At 41.7% G+C, this 21714-nt stretch overlaps 1 protein-coding gene across 4 annotated transcripts in view; it reads left to right on the top strand.

Annotated features, from left to right (window-relative positions):
* pde4ca (phosphodiesterase 4C, cAMP-specific a) overlaps window positions 1-21714 on the top strand; it is a 141880-nt gene that overhangs the window by 57231 nt on the left and 62935 nt on the right. Inside the window, exon 1 of one of the 4 annotated variants that reach the window (XM_015365657.2) lies at window positions 11764-12633. The exons of the other annotated variants lie outside the window; for them this stretch is intronic. Within the exon in view, the coding sequence (XP_015221143.2) occupies window positions 12431-12633 (203 nt within the window). The 5' untranslated portion in view covers window positions 11764-12430. Of the gene's footprint in view, window positions 1-11763; window positions 12634-21714 lie in introns of those variants that run through there. 4 annotated transcript variants of the gene reach the window in all.

The following is a 21714-nucleotide window of genomic DNA, read 5'->3' as shown; positions in this document are numbered from 1 at the left end:
TTTTAATCTCCCCTTGTTCAGTGGTGCTAGCACTGACGCTCAAGATGAGGCTAGGAAATTGCGATTCAGGGGTTTGGTATTAAACATATGAATATATTTCTATATCAAGGTGGAAAATGTTCATCATAGGCGGCATGGCAGTGGTTAGCACTGCTGCCGCTCAGTGCTGGGGCCCTGGGTTCAGCTTCAGACCTGAGATGCTGTCTGCCTGGAGTCTGTGTCCGTTGCTTGCCAGGATAGGCCCTGACTTCCCCCGCAACCCTGAATTGGATGAAGCAGTTAGAAAGTGGATGGAAGGATATCCATCATTTTCACAGAAATAAAGTTTGGTGACACAAAAGCCCAGCACGAAAATGTACACAAAGCAGCACAGCAGTATGTGATCACTTTAGCTTCGTGGGTCTTGCGGGGCCTGATGTAGATGCACAGATAGCAGGCTGACACATAGACAACATGGCATCATTAGCGAGCACTGGGCAGCTTTGCTGTGGTTGTGTGACGAGTGCAGCTCTGTCTGCACTGGGTTTTGATCACACCTGCTCATGGGCAACCCTTTCTTGAGAGCCAGATAGCAGATAAATCCTGCCATGCCAAAAGACTGGTTCCCCTCCACAGGAGAAGCCAGCATTACTCGGGTTCCAAGAGGGAGACATAACCTCCTCTGGAACCCTGGTAAATTTGGAGTATTCATTGCAAAATACAGTTGCTCCCATCATCAAAACGTAATTTATTGTGCAGTGGCTTCTAAATGAAAATGGTGACATTTTTGACTGTTTAAAGTTTTTAATGAGAACGTAACTAAAACTGTGAGTCACCTCAGCTTCAAAGCTTCTTCCTTACAGACGTGTACAATATATTTCCAGTTACTAGTGGAAGGCTGTAAAGTGAAGAGCTCATGCACAACCTGGGGAACCCCTGTCATTCAATGAAATGAAAGTCGCGTTGTCCCAGCAGACACAGGGGTTGATTGTAAACTTTTCTAATTAGCTCCAGTCATGGTGTGTTGGCAGAAAATCACAGAATATATAGTATAGATTGGTTTCTCCCAACTCTCATGGCTCTCATAAAATGTCCTCTGGACAATTACTGCTGTTCATGTGTTATTGGTTCCTGTCATTACACCAGAGAGCAGTAAGTCATCCAGGCACTAACACTGTTACAACCTGAAGTGAGCTGTTAATGGCCTTTGACACATCACACACAATTACTGGAGAAATCCTAGTAAATAATTATAATTAAGAGGGAAGGTTTTCCAGATTGGCTATTGATTTTCAGAGAGATTTTTTAACCTTTGCTAGTCTACAGTACTGAAGGCATCCAAATATTGAGCAGATTTCAGTTTATTAACCTGTCAATAATTATCCAACTATAGTGGCGTGTCTTTGCAGAGAGCGGTTTAGAGATGTTATTGCCCTGAATGGACTAATTCTTTTTTTAGCACTCGGTAGGTTGTTTTGTCTCTTTAGAGACATCCCTGCCTAGACAGTGCAATTGTGCACTGTGCATTTCTAATAGAGAATGCTGAAATGAAATGTCAGCCCATGCACAGGCCACAGTGCCCTGGTGCAACAACCACTACCAACCTCTCGCCCACGGGTGTGCAGAGACAAATTGGAAATTGGAGGCTTAATTGGAAAGGTAGGAAGGAATTAGATACCTCTGCAAATTCCATCTCGTATGTGAACTGGCCCCATACCTCTGCTGTCTATTCTCTGACTACTCTGCAGCTGTTTCTTTTTTTCAAAAACAAATGAAAACACCCAGAAAGTAACCTGGCCCCCAGACATTTCAGACCCACCAGAAAAAAAAAATCACAACCCACTCTGACTGAAAAAGGAAACGGCGCTTTGGGGAAAAGCAATTTCTTTTCTATTTTGCAAAGTTTGTTCAGCCAAGGAGTAATGTGGTATAAAATCTCATTTCTGATAATTTCATGGTGATGAAGTACTAAAAGAACATGCATTCTGTACTAATGTGGCTATCTTTCAGGCTTTTCTTCATTGTGAAACATTTAACTTGTATTATCACGATGTTCAATGAAATATGGTGTTTTTTTCCCAGTTTAATCATTAGGTTGAGACCCACTGGCACACAAGAAAGTTTAAAATTAATTCTTCAGCAATTACTATGAGAGAGCTAATTGTGTTTAACCCTAGTTAGGTCCAGTTTGTAAGCCAGTTAGTAAAACCAGCAATGGAGGATGGTAAGAAGTAAGCTATATTTTGTGTAAAAATAGATGTCGATAGAAGAGGTTAAATCACCACTGGAGGGCAGCACCTGAGTCTTTGAGGCATTGGTGCTGCCCTGTAGTGGCCCACTGCTGTATGGGACTGCACTGAGGAATAATTTGCCAATGTAGACAAAGTAAGATGAGAAATGTTTCAGTGATTATGAAAGGAAATACAATTCTCTATTAAAGAATCTGAAAGGTTTAGAATCTGAAATCACCTATGCCTTCCAAACATGGGCTAACTCTCTGTGCCACTAAATCAACATATACTGCTTTCACCTCAGATTTAATTATATTTTTCAGAGAAGGTTCCTTTTAATCTAGACTCAAAGTATTTTACCTCATGTGCGTTCGGTTAAGTAGTGAAAAGATAGGATTGGAAATAGCAAAAGATTGGACTTTCAGCGAGACATCAAAAAACCAGAGACGACAGCCAGATTCTTGCTGCCTTCCTTTGTTGTAGCTCTGCTACAATTATGCTTTCAGTGGCTGTTGAGAGAGGCCCATGTCGGTTTTTTAATCTGTAGAGAAACATGAGGGCTCTCGTCACTGAGAGCAGGTTGCAGGCAGACAAAACAGAATGATGTGGGTCTGTGTGCAGTCTAGACAATAGGGCTTACTGATCTCTTGTGAAGAGCACAAGTGTGTTTATTAGAACCTGAAATGCCATTTTTTAACAGCTTCCTTAATGCAGTTCTTCTTCCACAAGGAAATGTCTCCCCAAATTTGTTCTCTTTGTTCGTCAGAGCTGGCTAGTTCCCCAATGGCAGTCCTGAACATTCCTCCAGTATGTAAGATTTGTTGGAAGACAAATGCATATTTTTCTCATTGCCATTTTCTAGACCCTTCAGTGCACTTCTACAAGTACAAAAGACTTTTTGTTTTTGCTCTTGGTCTTCTGCTTTAGGATGCATTAAAAATTAATTCTGGTTCACGTATCCACTGTTTCTGTAAAAAATAGAACCAGGATATGTGTGTAAAAATACAGTGTACATATATTTTACTCTCTTCCTTTTGAGTTAATGTGTCCATGATCCCCAGTGAGTATATTACTTGCAATACAGGTAAACCATTACACTTACATGTTTAAAAGCCTACTCATTGCAAATTCAGGTGGCTAGAAGGTCACTTTCATGCTTTCAATGGATTTTTTTTGCCTACTATTCAATTCAGCATTTCAAAGAAAAGAATGGTATCCTAGGTGATTTTATATGCTGAAAAAAGAGCTGAATTCTACCATTAAACTTTTGTTTACTCCTACATGGTAATATTCTACAAAATCATATATACTATTTTACCTTAGGAGAGGGCTCTTTTAGATTAAACACAGATAAGACACCTATCAATCACAGGTCTACAGGTCTGTGACTACAGGTCTGTGACTGAGTTTACTTGCCATAAGAACTTATCGTGCTTGTCAGCCCATTTCTCTGACAGTGTTGATTGACAGGACATCACACACAGAGGCTGCACTTCCATCTGTGTTGTTTCTACTTGAGTTCCCACTAAAAAACAATACAATAGCCTGAACATGTGGAACATCTTCTTCTGATCCCTTGTGTCTTTGCTGAACCAGGAGAGGATTTCTGTCTTTCTGTGATGCTGTGATGGAGATGACTTGCATTTGCAGAAGTTGTGTTCTTATCTGGATTGCAAAAAGTTGTACAAAAAGCTTTTGACTTGCTCATCTCTTCATGGAAAGAATAATTTGAACATACACCATTCTGCCCCGTGTTTTAATAACATTCCTATCCCAAAAGCTCCTGGAGTTAAAATAATTTCTAGTAACAGCAGCAGTGACTTCTTGTCAGACAGATTAAAATTTAAGAATTAGAATAGCAAGTGGACGTTTTGGAGCTCTCGGCTTTTTTTGATGCACGTATGTGGACAGTGAGGACTCGAAGGTGTTGTCTTTGTTAGACTCGAGAAAGATTAGACAGTGTCACTGAAATACTTGAGCTGCTGGAAGAAGAAAATCCTGTTATCTCATAGCCAAGCAAGTACTCTTCAGTAAAAAAGCACAGGACACCTCATTTATCTTGCTTAGGAGCATAAGAGACGTTTTGCACTGCTTTTCACACACTTATCTATCGTTTCATGGCCTCAGCTTCACAGTTCTCTTAATGTGCCTCTTTGCAGTGTAGCACTCATCACAGCTTTGCCTGCATCCACCTTGTTTCTGTCCCAGTCTGTCAGAGGGGCTCGGCGATGCTCTGATGTTGATTTCACCAGTCGGCATCCTGCAAAACCGAATTTCAAAACCTTTAGACGGCTTTCTTTTCTTCCACCTGCTTTCAGAGAGTGGCACTCGATTCATCGAGAAGGAGGCAGCTTCAAGTGAACTGCTGCTCTCGGCCAAAACTATCATGCAGGAGAATTATATTTGTGTAGATCCAGCAAATAAACTGGCACCAAACAAAACTGTCCAGAATGCAGACGGATTGCAAATGTGACAAAAGATTCAGCTGCTCCCCTGAGATGACACGTCGTCTTCCTTGCCCAGATGAACACAAGAACTGGCCACAGAGCAAATTAATAGCCATACAGTGCCCGTTGCTCTGTTTTATCTTGCTGCCTGGAGTTTGTTGTGTTTGAGAACGCGCGGACAGCTCTCGGATTCTTTCGGAAGACCCGCGGTGACCCCGGTGATCGAAGAGCCGCAGTCGGGCAGGCGGACCGGGGGCCCGCGCATCGCCAGTAGTGCTGGAGTGGGAGGGTGTAGGCGCCTTGGCAGGCCCGACGGTCTCTCCGCGCACACTTGAAGTCCTACGCTGTAGCTGTGAGGGGGAAAATAAAACAGCACTGACTCAGCAGCACGGCGAATAACCACCCTGGGCCTGGAGATAACTCACACAAGCAGCAGAATAAAAAAAATATATAAAGCACCTCAGCCTTTGCTTGTGCAAGTTCCGCTGGCCGTAGGGAATTTGCCATTGTTTGTTTTGTCCGTAGTAGTAGAAGAAAAGAAACACCGTGATCTGTATCCTGCCTGTGACCTTCCTGAAGGCAGATCGGGGAACATGTGCAGTAGTGTCCTGTCACGTCGGATAACCAAAGGAAGAGAAAGAAAAACTAGCCGTGGAACCTGGCTGTCTGCTTGCAGAGGAAAAGCAGAGGCTGAATTATGGAGGCCTTCGCCATCCGTGAGAGGAGTCATTCGTATCGTTTGCATTTTTCCTGAGTTAGTTCCTGAATTGTTGCCCATCCTATAATGTGTACGTGGTGGGATTTTCTAGTGCTCATTTTTATCTGGCGAGCTGTACAAGCACTGCCCCTGCAGAAACATGGCCTGTAAAAAGCCAATACTATGGAACTGTGAAAGGAGGAGAGGACTGCAGTTTTCTGGACCCCTTTGTTTAAGCACTGTGCACTGATTGCAGTGCAGAATCGCATGCCCCTTCCACTCAGTTTATCCAACGTGGATCAACCTAATTGAGTGAAAAAGAGGAGGTGATGTAGGCAGCCTCTGTAAGAACCGACTTTCTAAAAGATCTCTGTAAGAACTACAGTCTTAGAAATTCTGAGAATATTGTGAGACGTTTCAAAGCACTAAAAACAAACTTCAAACGTCTGGTGAAACCTAGACATTTTATACAGAGCGGAACAAATCAATTGGGTTAGGGTTATGGGCTTGTGCTTTTTGATAAAGACAAAACTTTAACCTTTACTCAAATTAGTCCTGGGGTTAAGCTGAAGCCAGTGATATTGATATTGTATTGTTGGTCTCCAATGCCTCGAATGCTTGTACTGGAGGCTAACTGTTTTAGTTTTTGTTCTCGCCACGTTTTTTGAGAAAACCTTTTCAGCAATTGAAAATTTGATGGGGATTTGCAGTTGGTTTCAACCCTGTACCAGTGCCTTTGCTTCAGGTGTCTTGCATGGAATGGAACTGGACTGCAACAGAAGGAAAAAAAGCTAATTGTGGGCATGTTTGTTACATTGCCATTCCCACCTGTGCCTGTTTGTGATTAATTTATCACGTAGTAAGAGCAGCTTGGGCAGGATTAATAGAGCAAACACTCGAGGACATATTGAGGACCCGACTACTTAAAATTCTGTGTGCTGAAGTTCGCTGGCAACAGTACACTTGAAGCAGGTTATTTATGAAACCAAACTCTGAATGCAGAAACAGCTAAAGAAAGAAGCAGTTTGATTAAAGGCATCAAGTAAGGACTGGCTCTCGTGTCTGCTCGTGCCCAGGATCACCAAATACACTGAAAACACCTCCACTGTCAATCAGCCCAGTGCCATAACAGCAAGGTACAGTGTGGACGGAAATCAGTCCCACCAGAGTGTGCTTAATACTGTACATGGATTTTAAGACTTGCCCCGGGAATTCTACAGTGTGTACTTTGTGTGTTTTTCCCTGTCACCTCCTGCAGTGATTTTGTGAAAGAAGTAATGGTGATATTGTGTCCTCTGATCTTACTCCAGACTCCCAAAACACTTTTTTGTAAAACAGTGCCATTTGTCATCAGATTTAAAGGCTGTTCCCTGTAGTTCCCACATGTGACCTCTTTTGATTCTGAAGGTCCGTTGGGTTTTCAATGCTCGAATGTGCTGTACTTGCAGTCTCCTCTACTCCTGCTCATCTCTGAGCTCGAATTCATGTTCAAGAGTAGCTTTTCAGAGTAGGGACATCTTGCAGCCCCTGAATGTGCCTGCTTGCTTTTTGGCGAGGTGATTCCAGCTCAGCTTGATCTGTTTTGTAATGTGACCAAAATATTGCACAGTATTCTAAATGAGGTCACACTATATAGGTCTGCTTGCTTTAGATCTTCCTCTCAAAGGTCATGCCATGGTTTTGCATGTTTCAGTCCATTTAAAGGTTGTGGTTTAGGATTTACAGCGTCTTTTGGCAGAATGTAGAAATTCTATTAATAGATCTGATAGATCTGTGGAGTTTTGGGATGCCCTTTACCCAGGACGACTCTGAGCTACTGACGGGTAGATTTTTTTCACATGTGGGACTGCTAGACACATTCAATTGGTTCAGCTCAGCTCTCAGGCCAGATTTTGTGTGGGAAAATGGGGCCACATTCAGGTTGCGTCTTTTGTTGCATTCAAATCAATCCCAGCATTAAAGTTTGTATTCTGCGGCTGAGAATGAAAGACCCATGACAGTGTGTAACAGTCTTTTGGTTTTTGCAGTATCACATATGGCCAGGTTGCTTAACAAGCAGCACTGTAGACATTCCCATAATAGCCATGAGAAGGTCATATGAATTTTGAAATAATAATTAAAAATAATTCCCTAATAATTGCTTTACAAACAATGGTACCTCTGCACCACCCCCACCAGTGTGCAACACAGAACACTACTGTCTTCTCTAATACACAAAGAAAAATTGTTACTGAGGTGGCTTCCATAAATTACCCCTCACGTTCATTATATGCTAATTTTGTGAATGAGTCAGCCCTGCTGCAGGCTTCCCTGTTTATCAGCCTACCGCATGGCTTTAATCAATCTCAGACCCTCAGGCAGTGTTTTCATGCTTTACTCTGGCCGTGAGGACACACATCGCTGAGGAAAGGTGGCGTCCCGCACGTAGTGGAAAATAACAGTTTGGAAAAAAAAAAGGGCATGATACTTCATTTGAGCTTTGTAAGCATGAGTGGGGGTGGTGAAGCAATTTGGACCAGATCTCGCCAGTGGGAAAAACGCAGAACTCTTTGACATTTGGGGAGACAGAGTGAGGAACGCTTAGAGACAGACCTTTTCAGCCGTTCCTCAACGCACACGGAGCGGATGACCCATGAAAAGTAAAGGGACTTTGTGCTGCTGAAGAAACAACTTCTTTTTACTTTAATTTGATGATCTCATGGGCTGGGCTGGGCTTTAATGCTGGAGTTTCTAGGAAGTACTTTCTGTAGTGTTTCACCTTTGTCTTGTCTGCTCTGTAAAGACTTTTTCTGGGTGATGCAAACTGAATAATCAAAAAATCTAATTTGCTTTGTTTTTGTTACCTTTGCATTTAGCCAGGGACCCAAGGCCAGAATGATTTCCTTCAGCCTATTCATATCAGTCCTTCACAGTCCTGATATTAGACACCATGTATATGTATTCTACATATAGGGGTGTCTCTGGTTTAAGGGCTGATTTATCGAGAGCTATTTTTAAACTAAAGACTAGATTAACTTTTCTTTGAAAGAGTAGCAGAGTGAGTATTCTAAATACAAATCAAATATAAGTGCATTAAGAAATCATCACAACAGAATCCTTAGTACTTAAAGTAGTGGAAATATTAATTATCCCCCTTCATTTATGTGGATTTTGTTGATTCCTTATACTAATTTGATGAGGACACAGGAGGTGAGATAGAAATATTGAGAGAATGAACATACAGCTATGCTGTGGGTGTCTTTTCATAATTGACTTTTTCAATGAATTGATATAAGTTATATATAAGAAGGGACACATGCACTGTCAGAAGGGTAGGCTCTTATTGCTCACACTTCTGTAGATCTGAAGACTTTTTTTAAATGGACACTCACTGCTATCACTCTCTATACTGATGCCAGATGTCCGATCTAAAGGATTTGCCAGCTCAAATGCACGAATGGGGGTTAGCATTTTCACAAATGTCTGGATTCTGAATATTCCTATATTGGCGCCGAAGTCACTCATTTTGGAAAAATTACTTTGCAAAGTAATTTAAGTTGTTGGCATGGCCAAGAATAACCTGTCCCAGCAGATTTTGAAAAACAGCGATGACCTTTGTGCTTGTGGTATTAATAGTATTAATGAAGACGAGGTCTTAGAATGTTCCTTCCAGTCAAACACATTGGAATTATTGACTTAAGAGGAGCGGTAACAATCCATTCTTTCTTTATTTTTTTTTAACTTTTAAATAAACATGACTAAGTCAACCAACTGCCTTGTCAGCCTCAGGTCGGTACTACAGTATGTAAAAAAGGCAGCACATTGTGATAGTGAATTTCACTAACCCGGACTTGCTTGTCAGCACAGTGAAATGTTCCACTCCCCTTTGCAGCAGGACAGAATGACAGGTACAGTTTGAGCTCCAGATTCTGGCACTTGTCTGTGGCTCAGTGGGTCATTGAGATGTAGCTCCTAATCTATCGGCCCCTGAAGGCATTCTGCATTGTTTTCTAAGTGCTCCTTCTGGGGGGCGTATCAGGCAAAAAACATCATTTGACAACCCAAAGTAATTAACGGGCTGTTAAGAACATGAAAAATATTGAGATGAAAGGAGCATTTGGCTGGTGCAGCTTGTTTCTTGACTAACTGCTGATTGATTTTAGGATCTCATCCAGTCATGTTAGTTTGTTCTAGATTCCCACAACCTTTTGTTTAAAAAGGTACTTCGATTTCAAGTTAACACAAAGCTACAGTATTGTTTTCTTGTTTTCTGCAGAACAGTAAAACTCCAATTCTGTGTCCTGTACAGAATAGCTTGTAGTTTTTTACATTGTGGCTGTACTTGCAGAGCACTGGGCTGCACCATGTCTTGTTGCTGTAAAATAGTGTGTCTCTCACACTGTGAATAGATAACAACTGTAAACAATCATCAGACACCATTCCTTCTACTCCCTCTTTCATGAGTTCCGATGCACAAATAGTGAACAGGTGTAGCACAGGCTGAGAGACTCCACCCTCAGTCTCCCCAGCGATCTGAATACTTGAAAAGCCCGCAGTAGCAGGCAGTAGTAAAGTGCAGGATGGTTTATTACAGTTTTCACATCCAGTGTTTCAAGAAAAGCCCCCTCCTTGCTACTTATCAATTCTAGCAATGTCTGCCCCCTAAATATTAACAACATGCAAGCCCTTTTTAAACACCACTTATTAACCCCGAGCAACAATGTACTGTACCCACCAGTACAGTTCAGTACGGTAAAATCTAACTTAACTCCCGTCGGCGCAATCTACAATTGTAAGAGACTCTGTAGCGGCATCTAGAGGCAGATTGCTTGCTACTGCAGTCCTTTCATATACCGGACAGCCACAGACTGGCTGCTGTATTCCCCAACACAGTAAATATACACTTATTTACATCCATTCATTTTTGAGATTTCAATGTCGACAGTATTTTTTTAAAGCCTACCTCTGTTGGCGTGACTGTAGCCCAGAATCATTTTGAGCGGCCTAATAACCTGTGGGAGGAAACCCCTGTGAACATGAGGAGAACATACAGACTCCACACAGACAGTACACTTGATCTGGAATTGAACCCAAGGCTCTAACCACTGTGTCACCATGCTGTCCTAAACCTGTAACATATGATATAAATCTATAAACCTGCAATATATAAAACAAATGTATAAACCTGACTTTGGGAGCATGGAACTGGTCTACAGATAGTGAGCTATCCTAAACGCTTGGAATGAAATATCTACAATGTTCCCAGGTCTACCATAGCAGTGGGTATCTAGTAAGACATAAGATAAGATAAGATCACTTTATTGGCCATATACAATTTCTTGCATTAGGAATTCATCTTTTCACATACCCCAGCTTGCTCTCCATGAGACACACAGATACACAGATAGGGAGAGAAGCTTGGGGTCAGAGCGCAGGGTCAGCCATTGTACAGCGCCCCTGGAGCAGCTGGGGTTAAGGGCCTTGCTCAGGGGCCCAATGGAGTAGGAGTCCTCTGCTGGCCACGGGATTTGAACTGGCAACCTTCCAGCCACAGGTGCAGATCCTGAGCCACAGAGCCACCGCTTTGCCCCAAGACTGCAGTGCACTTCTTGACAGGAGACTGCAATCTCCAGGAAAGCAAACACTCGTTTTGTGACTTTGACCCATTATATGATAGGAAAAAAACTGTATCGCTTATCACATTCCAGGCCAGCACAAGTATTTACTTTCTCATAATCAGGCATGACAGTTTTATAGTGTGGACTTTCAAAAGTTTTCAAACTGTTTATTTTTCTGTGGCAACTAACATTTTATGGGCAGGTTGAAGGGTTGCTCTGCATTTAGAGACTTTTATCTTTCCAGATGGCTGAACTGCAGACGAATAAAAAATGTATTTCACAATTTTGCTTAGTCTTAAACCCTCAAAACTGAATTATCAAGCCACGGGTGATGGTATTGAATTTTGGGTGAAAGGTTTTGAAATCACTTCCCTAACTGAGAGCAAATTGGACATATTTAATTTTCTAAATTGTACTTTATTTTTTTTACCTTCTCTAAATTCTTGTCTCTGATTTCTTTGTCTACACTTGTGGTTCGTGCCACTAATCTGAGTTGGGATCCCATGGTTGAAGGGTGAAGTTTTTAAAAAACTGGTCAGTTAATTTCCGAGGTATGCTTTCTTAGTTTACTGTCTTTTCCTTAGATGTTTTCAGCAAGGCTAATGTGACAGCTACTACTCTTCTTAAAGAGGTAGAAAACAAGTCTGACTTGTATTCCAGGGTTAAATCCGAAGCATTACAGGCCCTTCCTTGCTGACAAAAGAGGAGGGAATTTCATGGCATCACTTTTGGATTAAGACAAGCTCCAGCTGGGAGTGCAGGATCGTTTTTTTTTTCCAGATAAACAAACCCACAGAGGTAGGCGCAGGAAAATCCGAGACACTCTGACTCTGGGGCTCAGGGCACTCTTGCTTTTTATTTTTTTCCACAATGGAGAGATCTCTTTGAAAGTGTCACCTGGAAGACTTTGAATGCTGGTGAGCAAAGTTTAGTTTGCGAGAACCCCTGGACATCACACCAGAGGGCTAATCTGAAGAGCGCCTTTTGCAGAAGGTGGGGGAGGGCTGGTTAATGTTTATGCACCAAGGAGAGAGAAAGGAAGTGATTATAAAAGAACTTTCTGAAACTGCTGGCTGCACAGAAGATGTACATAAAGAGCTGGTTATGCTGAGCCAGTGAGTGCTATAAATTAACTGGCCATATTTAGTCTGGGGAAGGAAGGGTTCTTAATGTAAACAGATAATGTTGAAGATGGGGGGCTTGCTTTATTTCAAACACTCTGCCTGTCAGCAGGAGTTGCAGTAATCTTGGGAGAGGTTAGTTTTTCCACCTTGGATTGATAAAGAGGCAAAGGCAAACAGACCGGGTTTCTTGAAAGGTTTACCTCCAGGGGCACCGGAGTCCCACTGTCCCTCCTGCAGCTCCAGATGAACTTCAGCCCGGAGGTCAGAGATTGGCTTCGTGAGGTTTGTCTGCGAAGACAGGGGAAGGAAAGACGAGCTGTGACGGGGGAAACCAAGCACAAATCTCGGAGGCAGAATGGAAGAGTCGCCCATCAAAACCCAGCCCATAAAACTGAAGGTGGCCAGGTCCTCCGGGAGTTCTCCCGGGGGGTCCCCCAAAATGTCCCCCAGGAATTCCCCCCGGAATTCTCCTCGGAATTCTCCTCTGCTCTTCCGAAAGCTGCTGATGAACCGGAGTATCTGTCTCCAGCGCCGGTTCACGTTGGCACACACGCCCAGGTACAGTCGCGTCTCTGCTGGTGGGAGGCGATTTCTGCCCCCTGGAACGGTGGTTTCTAGACTAACATACCCTGCAGTCTGGCAGACAAAAAAAAATTACTTGACTTTTATGTCGCCAGCTTTTCCATCATATCAGTCAGGTTTATCAAATTGGAGCAGCTGTTTGTTGTTGTTATTATACTTAGCAGAGAGTTTATCCTTTGTACTGGATAGTTACTGTCTTGCACTCCATGTCTTTGTCTTTCTGTGGTACGTTGACAAGAAAAGGACATATGTCACATATACAGTAGATATCCATACAGTATAGGTTTCCTTACAGCTTGCAAGTCAGATCTTATGCTTGCCTAAGGTCTTACCAGTTGAAGTTTGTGCAGCAGCGTCTTTGTGCCACAGACATTTGATTTGAAATTTGATGTAAACAGACATCAAATTTCTGTCTTACAGGCCACTGTATGAAATGTTTTTGAATTTGTACAGAATGTAAAAGCTGCTGTCGTTAAACCTACAGCTTTCCTCGCCACATCTACCTCGAGGTCTTGACATTGCTTCTGTAGTTTTTTTTTATTTATGGCAGACTGGTGAAGTTAGCACTAGGCCATCACCGGCAAGTGCTGAAGTTCAGAAAAGGCGTGACAGAGAGGAATGGAAATCTAAACTACCTGTTGTATACAAACCGTCAAACTTCTCAGCAATGCACGTGCCTACAGTTCATTGAATTCTTTATTTTAATGGTTGGATTCAATAGACTGCTTAATATAAGGTTAAATCAAAGATCAAAGAACAGGGCACATGGTACATTTGATCTCACTGGCTGATGTAAGGACTTCTAAAAAATGAATCCGCCTTTCCTCTGTATACACGGTTTGCATGTTTTCTTCCAGGCTCTTTTTTTTTTAATCCATTTTCCCAGTCATTTCACGGGTCAAGATTGTGCAGAGCCTTTGCAAATCACGGTCTTAATTTCTGGTTATGTTGCCTGCCTGCCCTGTTTCCCTGTGCTAGGGTGGTCGTTACTCTTGGTAAGAAAATATGCTTGCCTGGTTAATATTTATAGAATCCTGCCATTCTCGAGCAATAAACTACTGTAGACTATAGAACTCCACCAGAAGATGAATGTCCTTACATCCCCAGCAACAGGCCACTACAGAACTCTGCTGGAATACAAATAAAGAGCATAGGATACAGGATATGCTTATTTATCATGTCATGACTTTGTTTCCTGCTGTTTCATTTTTTGCATGTTTCCGGACTATGTTGGGTCTGAACAGTTCTTTCTTCTTATTTGTTATTGGAAGTTATGTGGGCAGATACAGATATACAGATTCCTGTTGCATAGCTGTTTGAAACATTTCAGGTTTTAACCACGTACAGAGTGTGTGCGATAAAAAAAAGACAAAACGGTTATTTTAAACATGCCTTTCTGTGCACAGAGATCTATAAAGTATCAAGCAAGAAACATCCAGCTGCAGATGGGCCGCAAATGTCAGTCTTGAAGTGGATCATCCCATTTGTATTTCACATCCTGGAGTTCAGAAAAGGCGTGACAGAGAGGAATGGAAATCTAAACTACCTGTCGTATACATGCCATCAAACTCCTCAGCAATGCACGTGCCTATAGTTCATTCAGTTCTTTATTTTAATGGTTGGATTCAATAAAACTGAATTCAGGAACTCTGGATCAAAATACAGAGGATGTGTAATGATAACTCTGTCCTTCATAGCTGGATGAATGAGAGAAAGTCCTGTCAATTAGATTAAGGTTGATTCGTGTCAATTGACATGACTGATTTTTTCCCTGGCAGTTTTTTTTGCTCTGCTCTTGAAACAGGCTTGCATTTACAGTTACTAAATGTTTATTTTCCAGCCTTTGTTTTTCTTCCTCGACAGTGCTGCCAAACCCGGAGTGTACTCCGCTGAAGTGAACCGAAAAATCTTTTCTGTTGTTGTTGTTGACTCCCTTCCCTCATGGCATGGTGTTATTTTTCATCTGCAGAATTCCCTACTGCGTTTCCCAGAAAAACACTCTGGTGCAACCTCCCAGGGCGATCTTTTCATTTCCAAATCATTCGCAGTCCTCCTCTGTGCTCCAGATTCTGTCCCGAGTTTCAGCAGAGTAACAGGCGTGTTAAAAGACGTTGTTAGTGACGCAGTCCCTGAAGTGCTGTATTCATGAGTTCTTGAAAGCAGTCCTAGTTAACCTTGATATATAATTAATAAAATAAATTCAGTGTTGTAAACCTTATTTTACAAACTCATTAGAATTGATTTTTTTTCAGGATTATTCTTTATTTCTTCAAATGAATGTTATGTTTTTTCTTTCATTTTTAACTGAAGTGAATGCAACGCCAAATTACACAAGAGAGTGGGTAAAAGGATTTACAAGGCAGAGAAAAAGTGTCATAAAAATGAGAATATAAGAAGTGTTCCAAGCGAGAGGAGTTCATTTTGTCCATGTAGCCTGTTCTTGTTCCACACTCCCACCACCCTTTGTCTAAAGAAATGCCTCCTGCTCTTGGTTTAAAATGCACTTTCACATTGTTTCAACTTGTTCCAAGGGACAGGAGGACATGTGGCTTATCTAGCTCATTTGACTGCTAGTTGCTTGTTGAGCAGAGGATCTCGTTTAGCTATTTCTTGAAAGAAGCCAGAGTAGCTTGTTCCAGGCTCCCTGTGTAAAGAAGTTCCACCTGTTCTTAGTTTTATTCATGCTTGGTTTGTTTGTCTGGAAAACAGGGGTAGAATGAGCTGTCAACAAAAGAAAAAGAAGGTTTACATACTATAAAATTTTCTGTTTGACACCCTAAGCATAAACTTTGTTTTCTGTAGCTTAAGGAGCCACATATGTTCCCTAATCCAATTAACAAATAAAGGTGGAGTGACCAGCTTTTACACAGAGGAATCCAGGCCTCTATCCAGCAGCACTGGAGAGCTTTAAATGTCTCACTTTATAATGTACAGTAGCTTCATAGAAACCCTTTTTCTTAAACAAGGTCAGTTTAGGGTGGTACATTGGTTCAGTGGCGCTATACAGTATGTCTCTTGGAGAGCAAGCGGGGGTATACGAAAAGACAAATTCCTGATGCAAGAAATTGTTTATAGCCAGTAAAGTGATCTTATCTTGGATTATTGCAATGGGATGAATGGGGGCTGGAAAGACAAAATAAAGGAGCATTAATTCTAGAATAAGAGTGGCTCATTCGCAAGGATTTCTGGCAATGTCCTAATAGTGCCACAGAATGTTACAGCAGTAAACCTGATAATGGCATATGAAATTCAAGGGGGTAAAATACAGAGGAGATCAGTACAGAAGGTGTAAAACACATACTGAATGCAGAGCCATGACTGGACATAAAGGGACAAACAGGGAGGATTTTCAGAGCCTGTTATTCCTGTTTTGAGATCAATTTGAACAGATGAGTCAATTAAGGGAGATGAAATGGTTAGGGCTGTGGGCTCCAGTTGTCGAAAGTTATCAAACAGGCTGGAAAGACATACAGCGAGCACCTGCATGACCCACTCTCATTAACATCCCAGCCAAGATAGTAAGGGCTGGGAGGAGGGGAGGCTGTTTTTCTGAGTGTTCTTCCCCCGCCTGGTCTTTTGAACTTGGTGACTGTGACGTGCACTGCAGGTTTTTATCAGTGGCAGCTGGTTTGCATTTTGGCTGGACAATTTCAGAAAGAATTCATCTGAAGTTAGAAATGAGACGTTAAGAGCTTTGTGTACCTCTGCATTGTTGTGTACTTGCATGAAAAGAATGGTTGAAATTGTGTTTGGCTCCTTCCTGACTGAGGATTGATGGTTCTTCACTTGTACAAAATCTGTAACCTAACAAGCTACATTAGCACTAGTTTTCTAATATTTCTATATTTTAACCTAAAACTGCAAGGCAGCAATGCAAACCACTGCGTCAGTGTACCACCCTAAACTGAACAGAAAAGATGTTTCTATTAAAAAAAATGATTGACGCTGAATTGCGTCTCCCAAGACGTTAGATGAACAGCTCACGATGCTCTGTAGTTGGGAACACACTGAACCTGAAAACCAGCTTCTGCCTTTTCTATAAATGCTTCATGATTTCATGTAGTTATGCCTGAACTCCGACTTGTCAAGTTGCTCTTGAGATGAGAAGAAGAAGTGAAAAGGAAAAAAAATAATACAAGCTTTCGCGGTACCTAGGAGAAGGCTACACTAGCCAGGAGAAGGCTCAGCTTCAGATAAATTATTTGCTTTAGTGTCATGGAAGATAAATTAAGCTTTTAGTGTGCAGGGTGGAGATGGAAATTAGTCTGCAGCCCTTTTAGGGCTTGAGAGACTTCAGGGCGTTAGCGCTGCTGGAAGATAAACACCTGAGGAAGGAGCTCCCTGAAGTTATGTCAGCAGCAGGGTGCGATTTTATTCTGTTTCCTTCGAAGCACACTGCGCTGTGTCTGTGTGAGCAGTTTGTGCTGCAAGCCGTGCATTGGAGAGCAAGGGCTCTTACAGGGAAGAAGCTGAGGTATGCCCAGGGTGCACAGCAGGAGAAACTCTTGCAGATTCTTGCCTTGCAAGTGAGTCTCATTTGTTCGCAGTACACCTGATGCTCATAGGCAGCACTGGGGACCTGATATCTAGTCCCATTGTCTGCTAACTCTCTGTGTTATGGAAAACCTTGAAAACCAGAAATAAGACTTTGTCAGTTTAATAATAATAATAATTGTTTACACTTATATAGCGCTTTTCTGGACACTCCACTCAAAGCGCTTTACAGGTAATGGGGACTCCCCTCCACCACCACCAATGTGCAGCATCCACCTGGATAATGTGACGGCAGCCATAGTGTGCCAGAACACTCACCAAACATCAGCTATTAGTGGGGAGGAGAGCAGAGGAATGAAGCCAATTTATAGATGGGGATTATATTAGGAGGCCATGATTGATAAGGATCAATGGGAAATTTGGCCAGGACACCGGGGTTACACCCCTACTCTTTTCGAGAAACACCCTGGGATTTTTAATGACCACAGAGAGTCAGGACCTCGGTTTTACATCTCATCCCAAGGATGGCACCTGTTTACAGTATAGTGTCCCCGTCACTATACTGGGGTATTAGGACCCACATAGACCGCACGGTGAGCGCCCCCTGCTGGCCCCACTAACACCGCTTCCAGCAGCACCCTTAGTTTTTCCCAGGAGGTCTCCCATCCAGGTACTGACCAGGCTCACACCTGCTGAGCTTCAGTGGGCTGCCAGTTGTGAGCTGCAGGGTGATATGGCTGCTGGCTAAGTTTACTGGGTGAGTGGATCCCTGGACTGGGGCTACAGTGAGTCCCATCCTTTATGTCATCATAGGAACAAGTTGATTCTGCTGCGTGCCAACCTCTAAATCACTTGAGCGGTGCTATCAATAAACACCCAAAACAACTGCACCTCAGTCTTGGAATACCTTGAGAACGGTAAACACAGAGCTGAAAATCCCAACCTCCTTTCCAAGTATTTACTATTTAGCTCTCTTCAAAAAGAAAGAAGGCTTTTCTTAATGCTTATTGTGAGCTTTCATTTCAGATGTAATCAAATATCTGAGAGGGGAGTAATTTCTACAGGAATCTTTTAAGCCGTGCTCTTGAAATAGCAGTGTAGATTTTGGCATTGAGCCTAGCTGGAAGAGGTCGTTTTTTTCCTTTCTGTTTAATGGATCTACCCAAAACAGGACTTTAATCAAATTTTTAGGTGCTTTGATGTTACAACCTATTATGAATACAGCAAGGGATATATACATATTAAACATATGCTGTTCTAATGCAACTTAGATCAATCCACTCTGGTGTTTTTAACCTCGGCACCCTGATGTTATTACTGACATTAGTGGTGTCTGACTGTGCCCTTTTGAGCAATAGCAGAATTAATTTTACAGCGCCAGTCTGTTCAGAGAGTACCTTTATGGGTTAATTTGTCTCATTGCCTGTAGAAGCCTGAACCTCGAGGAAGAGCGAAAGGGATTTATTTCTGTCAGAATGTGGAAAAAGCCAGCCTTTTGGGTTTTGCTGTTGACACTAAAATACAAAGATAGCAAAACTCCACCATCACAGAATGCATTCATCTCTTTTGTAGGCCAGCATGTTTGTCCCTCCAGTTAAGCAAGGTTTTTTTTTTTACAAAAAATAATAAGGGGAAGAAAAACTACCATTTTTGCAAAAGAATGTGTCTCATGATTAGAACAAAGTTAGCTGGGACTCAGTGACAGAAAGCAACAGCTATTAGACAGACTCATTGCCTTATTCTGCTGTGCAAAAGTCTTAGACATCTTCATATTGTATTCAAAGCTTTGTGTCATATACAGTAGTGTTTTCTATGATTCTGTATATTATTATTTAGCTATCTACATATTATTGTATAGGGTCTCCAGCTCTGCCCCTGGAGAGCCTTAGTCCAGCAGAATTTCAAAGCTAGATTTTAAAAGGATTAAATCGTTTAACTACGATCAGTTAAAAAGGTGATGAGTTCGATTAATTAAGACATCATTTGGAGCAAAAATCAGAATAATCTCCATCCTTAAACGACCAGTGTTTCCTTCATTGAGCAAAACATTATTTGCTTAATCGATAAAATGCTTAAACAATTTTTTCTGGTCTTTAAATAATCTTTCATTTAGGTTGAATTATTACAAAAACTTAGGGCTCTCGAGGATGAAGGTTTGAGATCCTAGCTTTATATTATAACATTATCTGTTATAAATACAGCTTACTTTAGAAGAGAGGAAACCAAGCTTGTCATTTATTAATTAATTCAAATTGATCAGAATCCTCAACAACATTGATCAGAACAGCTCAAGATACACTCTACGTTGGGAATATGACATGTTTTAGTTCTTAACCCATCATATTTACTAGATTTGCTTTACTAAGGAAATCTATTTCATTCATTCTTTTCCATTCATTTAATTGGTTTCTCTCTATAAATCCAAAAACCTTAAAGGCTGCTTTTGAACTACGAATCTATCAGGACCTTAAATCAAAGGGGCAAAAGCTTAGGCTAAATCTCCCCACAAAATGTGTCATTCTGTGTGAAGACAGAAACGTACTGAAAAGCACAGTATAGTGCAAAAGCCTCATCCACAACTGTCAATTACGGTTGTATTAGTGTCCTTCCCTAGCTTGCTCTCTTTCTGCAGCATTAAATCTCTCTAGATCTGCGTTTTGCTTGGTGATTTTTTAAAAGAATCTTCTGTGGGTAGAAACAACTCTAGACTTGCAAAACAAATTGGATATTAAAAGGGCATTTTCTAAAATCTCAGTGAAGCATCCTTTTCTGTTTGTCTGTTCTATCTTGTGTGGCATTAAAGTTCCAACAGCCATTCTACTTTTGCAAGACCTTTGGACTTTTCATCAGATCTGTTCTCTTTCTTTTTAATACCTTAATGCATACTGTATCCCCAGCAGTCTAGAGCTTACCAGGATTCTGCCACAGTGGAGAAAACTAACTCACAACCCATTGCCTTTAATCCACACAGTTACTGGGTCTATTATGGACACTTAATGAACAGCCCACTCATTATCCCATCTCATGAAACACCGTCAGCATGATATGTATAGAAGGCTCAATCACTCTGAGTTTTTTAAACCCATGGATATTTAACTAATCCAATCAATCTACGGGAATAGTGGTTCCTGACACAATTTCCTGTGCTATCTTGACTAATCCACAAGTGAATTGAGGCTGTCAAGAAGTAAGATAGAGGCAATTGCTGTATATTGATGGCACCGGACATCTGACATAACATCATACCATAAAAGTGGTTTATTTTACCGTGTATGAAACCTTGTGTTGCTATAAATGTTCAAGAGTTTGATCATCTTTTAGGACAGCATTGGAACAGCAGTTTCTTCTGTAAGAAAGGCTTGTATTCCAGAGCTTTAGAATTCCTTAAAGCCCAAGTAACATAAATCGTAAAGAATTTGAAGGAAAAATCGTAATCAGGAGGATTTATTTAGTGATTTTAGGCTCCTTTGAGTTGTTTGTCTTGATTATAAAGTATGGTTCTAGAAATCAATACAAAAGCCAACAAAGTTTTTAGTAAATAGATTAAAAAATCCAGTGGAGAAACTTTACTATTTAGTAAAAACTTTTGAAAAGCACCTTGATACTGCACTGTGCATCAAGTTGAAAAGCTATAGTAACCAGCCTCATGGCTGAAACTTTAATTGCTCTTATATCTGCTTTCAGTAGAGGTGCTTTTCTGAGCCTTCAAAAAGGCACAGCTGTGGGTTTGCTGGACTCCAGAACTCACAAAATACTGTCACATCACAGTGTGCACATCAGTACATCACAAGGACCAATAATGGGTGTGCAGTTGTGTGCTTTAGGCAGCATCCATTGCCCCTCTGTAAATGGGAGCTTCCATTAATTTATCATGGTGCCATCAATGGATCACTGTGCACACTATGCTTGGTTTAGTGGACAAAATCTTATCAGTGCTTGAACAGTGGTGCCGATTGTGGTGAGCTGTCAGAATACTGCACACTGTGCTGTGCTGGGACATCATTCTGCGAATGTTTCTGCTCTCAGGGAAATAACATAATGTAAGCCCTTCCAATGGTTGTTCACCAAATGAAAAGCACAAGGAGAAGCTTTAAAACAGCAGATGATCGGGTACCCAGGACCTACCCCGGCGGTCTTTTTAAACTTGTTTTTATGGGCTCCATGAGAATGCTGGAATGTGTACTCTGTACATCACTTGCTCGAATACAGATGTTGTGCCCTGGATGTGAACTGGCCCGCCGTGGTTATGAGAAGACCTTGTTAAGATCCAGCAATTTTGGGGGCTCCCCCAGTGACTTGGCCAGTAAAGACTGAGCTGAGACGCTGTGAGTTTCAGCCTGGGCCACGTCATTAGCCAGCCTGGGCTCTGCAAGTGGTGTTCACAATTAGCAGAACACTGGGGGGGTTCCGTGGGGATCAGTCATCCAGGCTCTCTGGGATGGCGTTGTGGTTGTGCAGCGTTGAGCTTGGCTAGCTCATAGCTCTGGGGCTCAGGGTTTAATTTCCGAGCTGGGTGCTATCTGTGTGGGGTTTGTCTGGGGTTTCTCTGAGTGCTCCGGTTTC

This window comes from Lepisosteus oculatus, chromosome 29 (assembly GCF_040954835.1).
Source record: "Lepisosteus oculatus isolate fLepOcu1 chromosome 29, fLepOcu1.hap2, whole genome shotgun sequence".
Lineage (NCBI taxonomy): Eukaryota > Metazoa > Chordata > Actinopteri > Semionotiformes > Lepisosteidae > Lepisosteus > Lepisosteus oculatus.
Note: the sequence above shows the minus strand (reverse complement) of the source record. Positions and strands in the feature narration are given on the sequence as shown.